Source organism: Chroicocephalus ridibundus, chromosome 11 (assembly GCF_963924245.1).
Source record: "Chroicocephalus ridibundus chromosome 11, bChrRid1.1, whole genome shotgun sequence".
Taxonomy (NCBI): Eukaryota; Metazoa; Chordata; class Aves; order Charadriiformes; family Laridae; genus Chroicocephalus; species Chroicocephalus ridibundus.
The window spans coordinates 5,712,536-5,724,911 of NC_086294.1; the positions used below are offsets into that span (position 1 = coordinate 5,712,536).

Here is a 12,376-nt window from a genome sequence, read left to right on the forward strand (position 1 = left end):
TGGGGGAAGGAAGAAGGAAGCAGGGAGAAGGGTTATGGGAAGCAGCTGAGCATCGGCTCCTGGTGGCAGCGCTGCTGCGGGGGCAACAGCTCATCCTGACACAGGGAGACAAACCTGTGACAGTTCATCATGCCCGCAGGTCTTTCCACACGGACGGGCTGAGCCCGCTCCTCGTTTTAGCAGCTCTGGCCCTGGCCTTTTCAGGACTCCTGTTTTCCAGCCGTCCGTGCCCCAGGCGATGTGCTCGCTAGGGTTAAAGCTCGTGTGAGCCTGCCCTTTGCCTCTGTGAAAAGTCTCATCCCCGCAGAGGTGCCAGGACTGGCAGGGTTGTGCCTGCTGCAGTTGGTAGCTTGGTCCTCGCTCGTTGCTCCTTGAAGGTCTCTCACCTTTGGCAACAGGATTTGCTGGGAAAGAAATGGGAATGTTAGCCTGTGTGTGACAGTTTGCCCGTTCCTGCCTTTCTGTGACTCTGATGTCAGGTTCTACAGCTCTCCACAGGCTCTCTGAGGATGCCTGCAGTCCCCCCTGGTCTGGCGTATAGGTGACAAGTATGTGCTTGCTTGTGTTTTTTGGAAATGACGAATCCGAGATAGGAGACACCGACTTCAGCAATCGGACGGGTGCAGCCCCTTGCGGAGGGTCTGTCCGGAGGGTGGGAAGTACCTGTGTCCCTGAGACAGCTGGCGGCTGACGGGGTCCCCCCTGCCGCGCAGGAGGGCGTTTGCTTGGTTCGGTATAATAGGCTTACATCAGGTGACCAAAGCTTTCCTATGGCTGTTTCAGACCGGTTTAACTAAATGTGATCGCTATGCTAATTCCTCTGTAAAGGCAGTCCCCAGAAGTGACAGCTGGCTTGCCCAAGAAAACACAACTGCTGATATGTCTCAGCCCTTTAACGTAGTGCTGGTTTGTCCTGCCTTACATAATTAACTCTAAAATCTTGTTTGAACACTCCTCCTCTTGAGGAGGAAAGAAGAAACCTCCCTGTTGCTATTTGTCATGGAGGAGTATGACTTGGGATAAGAGAGAGAGATACAGGCTGCTTTTACCACCGTGGTGTTTGTAAATAACGCTGTGGACGACAGATAGCTGGTTTGCTCTTTGCCCTGAGTGTGAACATTAACCAGGGCTATCTGATCTAGTTATAACCTCCCTCTGGCAGGGAAACCTCTCCCTTGGCGCGGTCTGTCTTGGGAAATGACAGCTTTAGCTGGTAAACTAGAGATGGGAAGGAAATCTCTGACGTCGGTATCTAGCAGCTGAGATGGCCAAAGTTTGCATGTAAAGAAAAAAACACACATCCCTCTTTCTCCAGGCTTTCGGCAGGTTTTGATGCCGTTGCCCAGCCCTGCCGCTCGGTGCCTGCCTGCTGCAGACACAGGGCATTTCTTGGCTGGCTCTGACCGTATGCCTTCCGTGCTATAAGAAATCTTTGGCTAAATGATAATCTTCAAACTGTATTTTTCTTTATTTAACTCTGAATAAATACTCCTCCATGCTGGCTAATAAAGCTGTCTCTTTGGGCAAAAGAATGACTCAAGTTTAACCTTAGCTGTTAAGTCATTAATTATCTTTTTTAACAGTATGCACATGTTCACACACCTCTTTAAATATATCTGAGAGAGAGTGGTAGTATCCAAACACATCGTTACCAGCTGCAGCCAACTCAAGATAAAACATCACACCCATGGTCTCATCTGGGTGCAGATGAAACCCAGATGCACAAATGCTCAAGTTCTCCACAAGGGAGATGCTAAATGGTACATAAAAACAGTTGTATCTTAGCCTTTAATGTTATGGACAGGTTCAGATTATTTTTGCAGTGACTCTAATGACTAGCTGTCAGCCTTTTTTGTGTTCAAATCTGTTGTTCTACCATTATGGATAATTTAAAAACGCCTGAGTTTCCTAAAGACATCTGCTGAGTGAGGATGTTCACTTCATCTCGAAATGGCTCGAAGTTTCAGGAAATGTTTTGGCCCTTGCAGGAGTCCCAAGGTGGAGATGCGAATGTGAGAAGCTTCTAGGAATGTGGAGCAACTTTGCTGCTTTTTCCTACGCACAGCTTCATTTTCAGCCTGCCTCATGTTTAAGCCCAGGGTCATGCCTGGGAAATAATGGGAGGTACTTTAGTTCCTTTATATGCATTTTCTGACTGTTCATTCTTGATTTTTTTGGCTTTACAAAGCAGATTTTCTTCTTTATAGCTGTGCTGTCTCCATGAAGTTGGAGGTGACTCTCCCAGACTCATGAGGCATCAAGTTAGCAATGCCGTGAAGCAGGAGGAGTTCTGTGCGGCGCAGCAGGATCGTGCCAGTGCTGCTGTGGCTGGGACTGCGCAGAGGCACCAAACCCCAAGCTGACTCCGTGCTCTGGGAGGAGGACCCCGTGCTGGCCCCACGCAGGGAGCCGTCAGCCGTCCGCAGGAGATGTCTGAGGGGCACCCAGCCCTCGTGCTCGGAGGTGTCAGGGTGTCTCTGTGTCCCCCTACGCAGCTCTCCAGGCACTGGCACGCAAACCAGCCTCTTGCACAAGTTGCGATGTGTATCTCTGCCATCCCTCTTCAGGTGGCCGCTTATGTTGGTTTTAAAACCTAAATGCCTTCATTCCGTTAAGTCTCATTTTCGTGGAAGGGTTGTTCCCTGTAATGCATCCAGAACATGGCCAGGGAGGTGTCTGCGCAGGATGAGCCCGCTGCTCGCAGCCTTTCCTGGGCGGGGAGGCGTGGGGAACGGCCGCTTGCATGGCACAGATACACCCACAGGCATATCTCAGGATTGCATTTGTCCAAAACCCTGAATGACTCTCTTTGAAATGGAAGCATGTATTTAGTTGCTTTCTCTTCGTCGCGATACTAACTTCAAGTGTCTTAGAAATTCAGGCCAAAAAAAAAAAATCAGCTCTGCCTATAAGTTTATTGTATCGAATGCATCACGTGTGGCTGAGAACTACCCTGCTCTGCGGGTCTGAAGTGTGCGGCGGCGCTGAGGAGAAGATAATGCTGCGGTTTACAGCCTCAGAGCAGTCACCGCGCCTGTCATCAGCCCTGCCTCCAGTCCTCAGATTGCCTTCTGCTGGGGGACGTTAATTAAGTTGTCTTAATCAGGATGCAGGCTTGCAGTATCAGTCCCTGACATAAGGAATCAGCTCTATAGACTCCCGGGGTGCTCTCAGACCTCCCCTGGATGCAGCTGTGTGCTCGGTGAGGAGAGCACCCAGCTGTGGGGGCTGGTGGTTTATCAGCTGAGGTGTAGACGAGTGCGTGTGACGCTGACGTGTGTGCTGGAGCAGCCCGGTAACTATTGCTGTGTGCTGAGCTTGCTTCAACAAATACTGTCAAAACTTAGTCCTGTGAGATATCAGACCCACACCTCCTGCCAGAAATAGCAATGGTGGATGTTTAAAGCCCATATGTAACACCAGCAGCCATTCAAGTTATTTCCCCATCAATTTCTTTACTTTTTCAGGACAGATTTTGCCAAGGAGCTTCATCACTGCTGAGCTACATGGTACGTATTTGCATTTTGTCCATCCATTATAAAGCTATTTCACTCTCATGTCCCAGATGGGGAGGGAACCTAAATTTAACGATTGGACGTGCCTCTACTTCTTCCAGCAGGCTCTTGTAAGACCGTGTTTAAGTGGGCGCCGTGTTACAAGCAGGTAGCTGGACGAGTATGGGGCAGAGGATTTTTATACGTCCCAGTCGCTGCTTCCAGTCCCTGCCCAGGCAGCGTCAGTTGTGATTCTGGGGTTTGCCCTTACAGCAAAGACAGAGCCAAGGACACCCTGTGAAAAGGTGTTTGGAGGGAGCTGTGGTGCCTGGGAAGATGGTTTCCCTCTGTCTTGCTGCATCTGTGCCAGGCTGTGTTTGCGTAAGTAAAACAAGGCTGCAAGGCCGGAGCGTTCCTCACCTGTGTACCGGGCAGTGAGTGCGTGGGAGCGCAGATAGCGCAGGGCAGAAGTGCCTTTGGAGCAGGGCTTCTCTGAGGATGTTCCTCAGGGAACTGATGAATCTCAGTCCTGGAGACCTCTTCTGAGTGGTTAGGTTAATCCTATAACACAGGAGAAGCTTCCCACTCTCCTACTAGACCAGGCTGCTCTGTTCAAAATAAATACTAAAAACCCCTGAAGAAACCACAAAACCCATCCCAAATAAACAACTACACACTGGTAAAGGCAGGGACGTGACCTGCTGCAGAGACGGGGTGGATTACCAAGCCCAGAGAGGAGGGGGACACCGCTCCATGGACGGTTACAGCAGCGCCGTTGGGAATGCGAAGGTGGAGTGTTCCCAAACACGCGCTGCCTCGCTCTTTATTTATTGCGGGCGGCAATCGATTCCCTGGGCGGCAGGAAGGGCTGTGTTTACAGCAGGAGGGGGCCGAGCGGCAGAGCTCTGCGCAGGCACTGGGCTCCGCTCCCTGCTCTTGCCAGAGGGATGTTCACCAACTGCCCGCCGGCTTCTCCTGTGCAGGAGCTTTGCCAGCCCAGACGAAGAGGAAAACACTGGGAGAATGGACTTGCTTTGGCCCCAACGTGCTGCAGTTTCTCCCCGAGAGGCTGCATCCGTCGGGGGGAGGATGGAGGCACCCAGGAAGCCCCGCCTGAGGCGATGCCTGAGCGACCACCCGGGGGGCTCCAGCGGCAAGGGCTGGGACGGCCTCTGGAAGAGCGCAAGGGAAAAACGCCTCGCAGGTCAGTCCAAAGGCATATGTAATCCCGAGCTGGTGGGAAATGAGCATCAGGGCTGTGGCCTTGATCAAGGAATGGGACCATGTCTACTTTTTTGGCAAGTGCGCTCCTTTTAATGCTGCCGTGTCATGTGTCGTCCCGGTGTGTCGTACCAGGGCGCTGCCTTTGCCCGTGATGGTTTTTTTCCTTTGTGGGACCGAGTGGATCGAGAGCTGTGAAACTTCAGATATAGCTAGAATTTTATTTCTAGCTTTCAATATTTATACTTGTTCTTTGGCCGGAGTTTTGTAGGCATTTTAAAAGATGAAGGTGTCCGTCAGCTGCCCGGTGCCCAGCAGCCTCTTCTCAAGGCACACGGGTAATTTTTAAACCTGTATGACTGCAAGGAGTTGCGAGGACAGGCCCAGAAATAAGCCTGAGGGAGTAAATGAAGGAATATTCCCTTAGATACCAGCTTTTGTGTGATGATATATAAAGAACTTGGGACAATATAGCAAAAGTCACTTTCTGAGAAACTAGCTGCTAGTGCGCAAACAGGCTGCTGGCCTGCTGCCTGGGGAGGGACATGCCAGCATTGCGCGGCAGGATGGCATCGGTGCTTATGAAATGCACGCTAAACAAAACCTCCTCTGGAAGAGCAAGTGTTGCTGGCAGGACCTTTGGGAACTTTAAGCCTGGTACTTTGTGGTAAAAATATATATGTTTTTAGGAGCAGTGCGGAACACTAGGTAGGTGAACACAAGGAGTTTCTTCCAGAGCTTTGAGTTCAGATCAGGCAGATTTTCAGAGTGAAGCTGATATACAGAAGTTCTGGATAAACCCAGGTGTGATGGAGCAAATCTTTCCAGACCCCCTCAGAGCGCACAAAGTACTTTCACCTCCTGTTAACAGCTATTGCGGGTGGCCCAGCACTGAGGTTATTTTTCAGTTGAACTCCAAAGATTTTAGTGGACAGGGGGTAAAAAAAAAAAAATCCATCACTGTTTTTGCCTGGACTGACTGCAGTAGGAGCCAATTTGATATAAGGCCAAATAGGGAACTTGTGCTCCAGTTCGTTCTTTCTTCCCGCTGCCGTTTGTCGCCGTTATGCTCTTGGGTGTTGCTGATCTTCACAAGGACTGCAACGAACAACTCGGGCAAAACGTAAGAGAGTAGGTAGTGGGGAGTAGCTTGACTAAAATAAGTGAAACGTAAAATCTCCAATTCGATCCTTTCAATCTGTAAACCTGCGCCCCTCAGAGCGATACCGGGGTGAAGGATGGACACCTGCAGGAGGGGGGCTGTAAAGCAGCAGGCGATCCTGAGGGCTGGTGTGAAGCAAAGGCCTGACCAGACTCCTTCTGCTGGTACTCCATAACAAATATTAGTGGATCTGTCACTCCAAGATCCCTGGATTTTGCACCATTTCTTTTCTGCCAGGGCAGGCCGGGTGCCCCAAAAGGCAGCGTGGACTGGTGCACGGCCAGCGGGACCCGCGCTGCCTGGGGTGGCCGTGCCCTGCTTGGTCCGCGCTGCCGGGAAACGGGCAAGCCCGAGGAGGAACAGGGTGGGTTTGGTGCCAAGCGCCACCTGGGAACACGCGTGGTTACACCCCCCGAGCGGCTTGTCTGGTGCCTGTGCTTTGCAGGAAGGTTTCTGCTATACTGCATAGTGAAAGCGTATGGAAACAGCGCTGTGCAATTGTTGGGTAAAAAATATATATAATGTTTTCTTTAGCTGGATCCAAGAACTTCTTGTCCCTGACAGATGCAAATGCATGGCAGAAACCCTTAAAGTTTGCTCCCTTGGCTAAATCCAAATTTTTACCTTCATGTTGTCTTGTCTTTAAAAATAAATAAAAAAATAACAATGGCAGATTGTTCTTATTGACCTTAACATTGACTTGTCTTTAAGAAGTTGAAAAATAAAAAATTAAAATAACCATAGATTGGTCCAAGAGGGCTGACGCTGCCTTCAGGGTGCTGACCCTCCAACTTTTCCATTTCGCTTTTTAACATCAGCATCTCTGATATCTCCCTGGTGTGTCTTGAAATGTAACTGGTATCTACAAGCCAAAGCATAACTGGAAAGCTCTTAAGAATGACTGTCACAGAGCCCATTTCCTAAAGGTTTCTTTTCTTCTACCTGATGTTGTCAGCAAATCTGGGGCTGGCGTGGTTGGTGCAAGGATGTAGGATTTTGGAGTGGCTGTTGCTCAGAGAATCAACGTGAGCCAACCAGGCTAAGGGTCAGTTCTGTGCTTCTCTTCATTCATGGTGCTTACAGAAATATGTGAACTTGAACCTGCATGGTTTTTCAGGAAGCCTTTCTAGGATGTCAAAAATAATACCTCTGTCCGTGCAGCTCCCTGTCCACAAGTCCTCACGCCGAGCTCTCAGGCCGTGTGCTAGCACGCCTTCACGGAGCAGAGCCTGGGGCAGCCGTCCCACGTGCGGGGCCCCATGACAGCCGGGGGTGGCGGGGTCCGGGGCTGCCCTGGGACCCTGCGCCGCCAGGCACAGAGGAGAACGCTGGGCTCGCTAAGCAAAGCTCCTCCTTTTTGGCGCCCTGGCCCCAGCAGGGAGCTGGCAGCATCGCAGACAGGGCAAGAGTAATAGATGTTCTAGTTACGGAATTTCTAGATTAATTGTTTTAAGAAACTTGGTGGGTTGGGCATAGGCCTTTCCACCTGTGGCTTGCATTCATCTTTGCAGAGACAGATTTTGGTGGCAGTATTTCCATCTGGCAATCCGCCGTTCTCTCTCTTGCCGTCCCCCTCTCCAGACCCAAGACTGCGTTCAAAATAAGTCGAAGCTCCAACAGCCAAACTGAGATTTATTTTCCCCCGCCCCGAGCCTCAAGGCACTTCACTCTTTATAAGAAGACCTTTCAGAGGTGCCAAGGGGCTTAACTGTTATTGAAAAAACATCCCTATTCCTCTTTCAAAACAAGAAGCTAGTTATTCTTTGGGCTGAAGATAAGTTTCAGTTTGGAGGTTTATTGATGCCGCTGGTTGAGGCGTGATATGCTCCTCCCCAAGGATGGAGCAGAGGCTGTCGGATTAGTTTGGGACTTTCCGTGGAGGAATAGGACATTGGGAACTGTATTTGTGCGTAAGATCTATAATTTGGGGGTCTCCAAGGTCCTCAAACCGCTTTGAAAATCCTAGCTTTAATTTGCATGGGCTGGTCACGACTCTGGCATTGGAGCACGAAGGCGTTTGAGCTGGACTGAAAGGCAGCACCAAACCGTAGTCGGTGCTTGCAGTCCTGGAGCCCATCCCGCCAGACCAGCACTACAGCCCGTTGGGAGCGGTGAGGGGTTTATCAGGTACACACACGGGATGTGCTGGTCAGTAGAGTATCGAGCATTTGCTGGGGAGTGAAAGTAACACAAATTCTGCTGGACGGATGGTCTCTTTCTTCTGTAAAACAATAGCCCTTACTTAAATTACAACTTTTCCAGATGGTATGAATAAGGCTGAGCACGATCAGGAAGCCTTTTGAGGAGCTCAGAGTTCAGGCATTTGCCATTTCTCAGGAAGGTTTGCATCATCCCTCTGTGCTCAGCTGGTGTAAAGGCACGAACTGCCACTTCTGGTCCCGGAGCATATCACAAAGATCAGCCTTCAGGACCACGGTTTATTGCAATTCTGGGTTTCTGAGAAAGAGGTTGTAAAATAGTAATCCTGATGTTAATTGGAAAATATATACATACACACGCATTGAGAGAAACAGTATATCAAAATAGGTTTTGCGTTAGACAACAAGACTTCAAAAAATAGAAAGTCTTTAAAGTCTTTCAACAGTTTCCTATTCCATGCCCCTGGCTGAACTCAGCCTATCCGCTCCCAGGGTGACACAATTTAGGTAATTCTCAAAAACCCAAGCTGTAGCTATCTTAAAAACCCATAGAGGCCGTCTCTTATTCCAAATACAAGCTAAAGAGCTTTTATCAATGTGGACCTCTGCTCTTTAAGGTACTTCAATTCTATGGAGCCTTTCACGACAGCTGTTCTGGCACTTCATTTGGCCGAAGCTGTTCCCTGCTGCCGTAGCGCCTGCACCAGACGCACGGGCCTTTGTCCCCAGGGCTGTGCTGGTACACGTGCCGTTGTTGGTGATACGGGTTAGAGCTGCAGTTTTTCAAGTTTCTGCAGATATCGGACATGATCTGTTATTTGTCAGAGGAGAAAAATTATTTCTCATATAGTGTGTTTGATAGACTTCCTTTAGAGAAGTACGGGAGAAAATTAGGTGTGACGAACTCCTTGCTTTGTCGAAGTAATTCTTCATACTCTAATTGTATTGTTTTCTGTACAACAACAGGGGAGTTATAAGTTATTGTGACTGAGTTCAATCATGCCTGAGTTGTTATTAGTTCTTCTACTTAATGATGTTGAAACCAAAGCTAATACCAAGAAAGCAGCTGTATTCAGTAGAGCAAAAGATACATTTTCTTCCACCTAATATTATTACTTCTGTTCTCTTCTAAAAAGAAGGTTGTCATAAGGCTTTCCAGTGAAGGAATTAGGGAACTCTTCAGTGCACTTGTATTTCTGGGTCAACGCAGAGGAGAAGACAATAAAGCCCCAAGAATGGTATCAGACCTGCTCTGGGCCGGGTCCCCAGAAGGGCAGCTGAGTGAGCCCTTCCCAGCGGCTGCATCCCCCTATTTTGGGACATAAAAAAAACCATACCGAGAGCTTTCGGTGAGGGGAGACAAGCCAGAGCCTTTTGGAACAAATCCCTTTGTGCCAGTCCAGCTGCTGTGTAGTACGAGGGGCTGGGAAGCAGAGATTTAGCAGCGTGTTTGGTGCTGTCTCCTCTCCTTCTCCGTGGACGGCTGGCTGTGCTCCGTGCCGGGGGTCTCCCTGGCGGCTCCCCTGGGCTCGCAGGAGCACAGGGAGACTGAGACGCCCATCCCCTGCCTGGGATGGGGCGGGGGGCCAGCTGCACCCCCTGGCTCTGCTCCCATGGTCTGTCGGGGGCTTTTCCCAGGACACTGTTTGCCTTGACAAATATTTTGCAGTGTTGCCACAAGGACCCAGGGAGACTGCCCAAAGCCGTATGGAAACCTAAAAAAATGAAGGGTGCTGTAGCCCGTGCTGCGCCCCTGCCCACCGCTGTGACGCGGGGCTGAGGGGGGGGCTCCCACCGGTTGGTGCCATGCTGACTCCCTTTCCCCCAGCAGTGCCTGGCCCAGCCCCGTCCCCGGGCTAATGCAGCCCACCACGGCCAGGCGGAGATGGTCGTCCCCCTGCCAATGCTGCCACCGCACAGCGTGTCTGCAGCCGAACGCACAAGATCCTCACACAGGGTCTGGCAGACCCTGGGAGGAGGGAGCTCCACCACGGGCATCGCCAGAGGTTGCTTTGTCTGCAGGGCAGGTCACCGCAGGCTTTATATTTCCATTACGACCTGGTGCTCTCTTCTCCTGCCTTGCCTGTACAAAAGAGAGAGGGCAGGAGCAGTGATTTTCACTGTGCCGGCAGCTCTGCTGGCAGCCGGGCACGTTGCAGAGCCCTGACGCGGAGCCTGGTGGGAGCAGCGGGGAGGTGAGACACGGCCTGGGCTGGAGGGGCTCAGGGTGCTGCAGGAGGCGGCCAGCCATACCCAGGAGCGGGACAAGGCTGTCCCCCACTCAGCCAGGTCACTGCCTCCTTTCCAGCAGCAATCGTGTTGCTGAACTGCTCCCGGGGCTCTCGCTGAGCGGGGCAGGGCTCTGCCGTGGCTGGATGAGCAAGTGTGGAGAGATGCTCCCCCCGGGCTGAGCCCGCGCTGCTCCTGCTCATCTGGGCACAGCACCCAGTACTGCTGACCTGCCCAGCTCTCCCTGCAAGAGCATGGGGGTCCAGACCTTTGAACATATTTTTTAGGGACTGTAGTGATTTGGCTCCTTATGCCTTGAGATTTCCCCACCTTTTTAGTCTTGCAGTCACCACCAGAGACTTGTGTTGGCTCAAGCCTCCTTCCAAGACATCCATTCCCCGCCTGTACGTATCAGCCGCCCATAACCCGGCCTCTGCTGGGCTTGTGTCTGAGCACACAGCTCTGCTGAGCCCTGCTTGGAGATGAAACATCTTGTGTTGACTCGTTTCTGACCCGGGCGACCTTCCAGAACAGACAGTTGCATGCGAGTTACACTGGACTGTGAGAAAGCAGCACAGACATGTTTTTTCCTAAATATAAGGGACAGAGCCATGGGTAGTATTTACTACCCTGCACCGTATGCAAGAGCTCAAATACGGCTGCTTCTCGGCTTGGCCTGGACTCTGTGAAGAGCAAGTGATGGCTGCCTGGGCTGAGTGTCCTCCTGGCTGCAGAACGAAGCAGGGTTTGGTGTGTACCTAGCTGGAAGCCTGGAGATGCCCTTCATTTGCTTTAAGGAGAGGTTCAGGGGCAGCAGGGCAGCGTGATGAACGTCAGCCAGTGCTCTGCCATGCGCAGCCCCATCCCTTGTAACGTGGGCAGGTGGTAGCGGACTGTAGTGGCATTTGGAGAAGGAACTAGAATGTTGTCTGCACCAAAACATGCTAACTAGAACAAAACCTCACCACTTCTAAGTGCTGGGAGAAGGACAAATGGCATTCACTGGTGGCACGGCAGAGCTATAGTGCATTCATACTGAACCGGACCAGGTGGCACCTGCCTGTTGTCCTCTCCCCAGCACTGACCAGATGCAGAGGCGTGGGGACTCGGAGCTTACAGAAGCACACCTGTATGCAAACAACATATATGACAATACTACTCCAATTAAAAAGTATTTAAGATGTGAGGATACGGGCATCAGTGACCCTGAAAAGGTCTGCAAAGGGGAAGATGATACATTGCTCCATGTATGACAGGATGGCCAAAACACTAACGTGGCGTGTGTGCACAAACTCCAGGTGACTTTAAGGAGCTGCAGAAGGTTGATTACTTTTCTGACAACAGCTGTTGCCATTGCTCCTGTGCTGCTGTTCTTAGCCCAAGCATCGCAATTCAAAAAAGAAATTGGTAAAGTGGATAATGCTCTTACTGGAGACCACGTAGGAGATCCAGCTACTGGATTCCTGCTGTTCCTTCTGACTCGTGGTCTCCAGCAGTGACAGAGGGGAGCAGCTGCTGCTCCTGCAGAGCCGGGCCGCTGACAGAGGGAGGCTGAAACTCCCAGAGCCTCAAAGAAAATTTTATTAAAGAAAGGAAAAGCAAAATGGTCACGTTCTCCTGGTGCTCTTTCAGGTTCTCTTTCCTCCTCTCATGCCAGCATCTACCCAGGCAAACCACCGCTGCGCTGCTGCCCAGATGGCTGCCAGCTGACCCACCGACTACGCGACTCGTGCTCGCTCACTGCAAGCCACACAGAAATGTACCGCTCTGTCTTTGTAAACAGGCTAAAAATACCGCGGTGCTGTTCCTCCGAGGCCCCGGGAGTTCAGAGAGGCTGGGAAGGAAGCCGGGGTCAGGCCGCCGCCGGGGAGCAGGCGCAAGCATCCCATGTGGGCACGGAGCCACGGGACGGGCCCCTCCGGCTCTGTAGAAACTGGGGCTGGCTAGAAGACACGGTGCTGGTGTCAGGCGAGTCAGTGGTGCCAGGACTCCATGGGTTAGTGGTAATTGTGCGCGAGTACGGGAGATGGGACCTGGAAAGCCCCAGAGCCCAGTGCGGCAGTGGGGAGCAGACTGGGGTGGTGGGACTGCTCACAAAGCTTAGCTTTGGC

At 51.4% G+C, this 12,376-nt stretch overlaps 1 protein-coding gene across 1 annotated transcript in view; it reads left to right on the forward strand.

The window, feature by feature from the left end:
• The first annotated feature begins 4,463 nt into the window (after nt 1-4,463).
• LOC134521769 (rho GTPase-activating protein 7-like) overlaps nt 4,464-12,376 on the forward strand; it is a 61,916-nt gene continuing 54,003 nt past the window's right edge. The window contains exon 1 of the mRNA XM_063348661.1: nt 4,464-4,698. Coding sequence (XP_063204731.1) covers nt 4,518-4,698 — 181 coding nt within the window. The 5' untranslated portion in view covers nt 4,464-4,517. The remainder of the gene's footprint in view (nt 4,699-12,376) is intronic.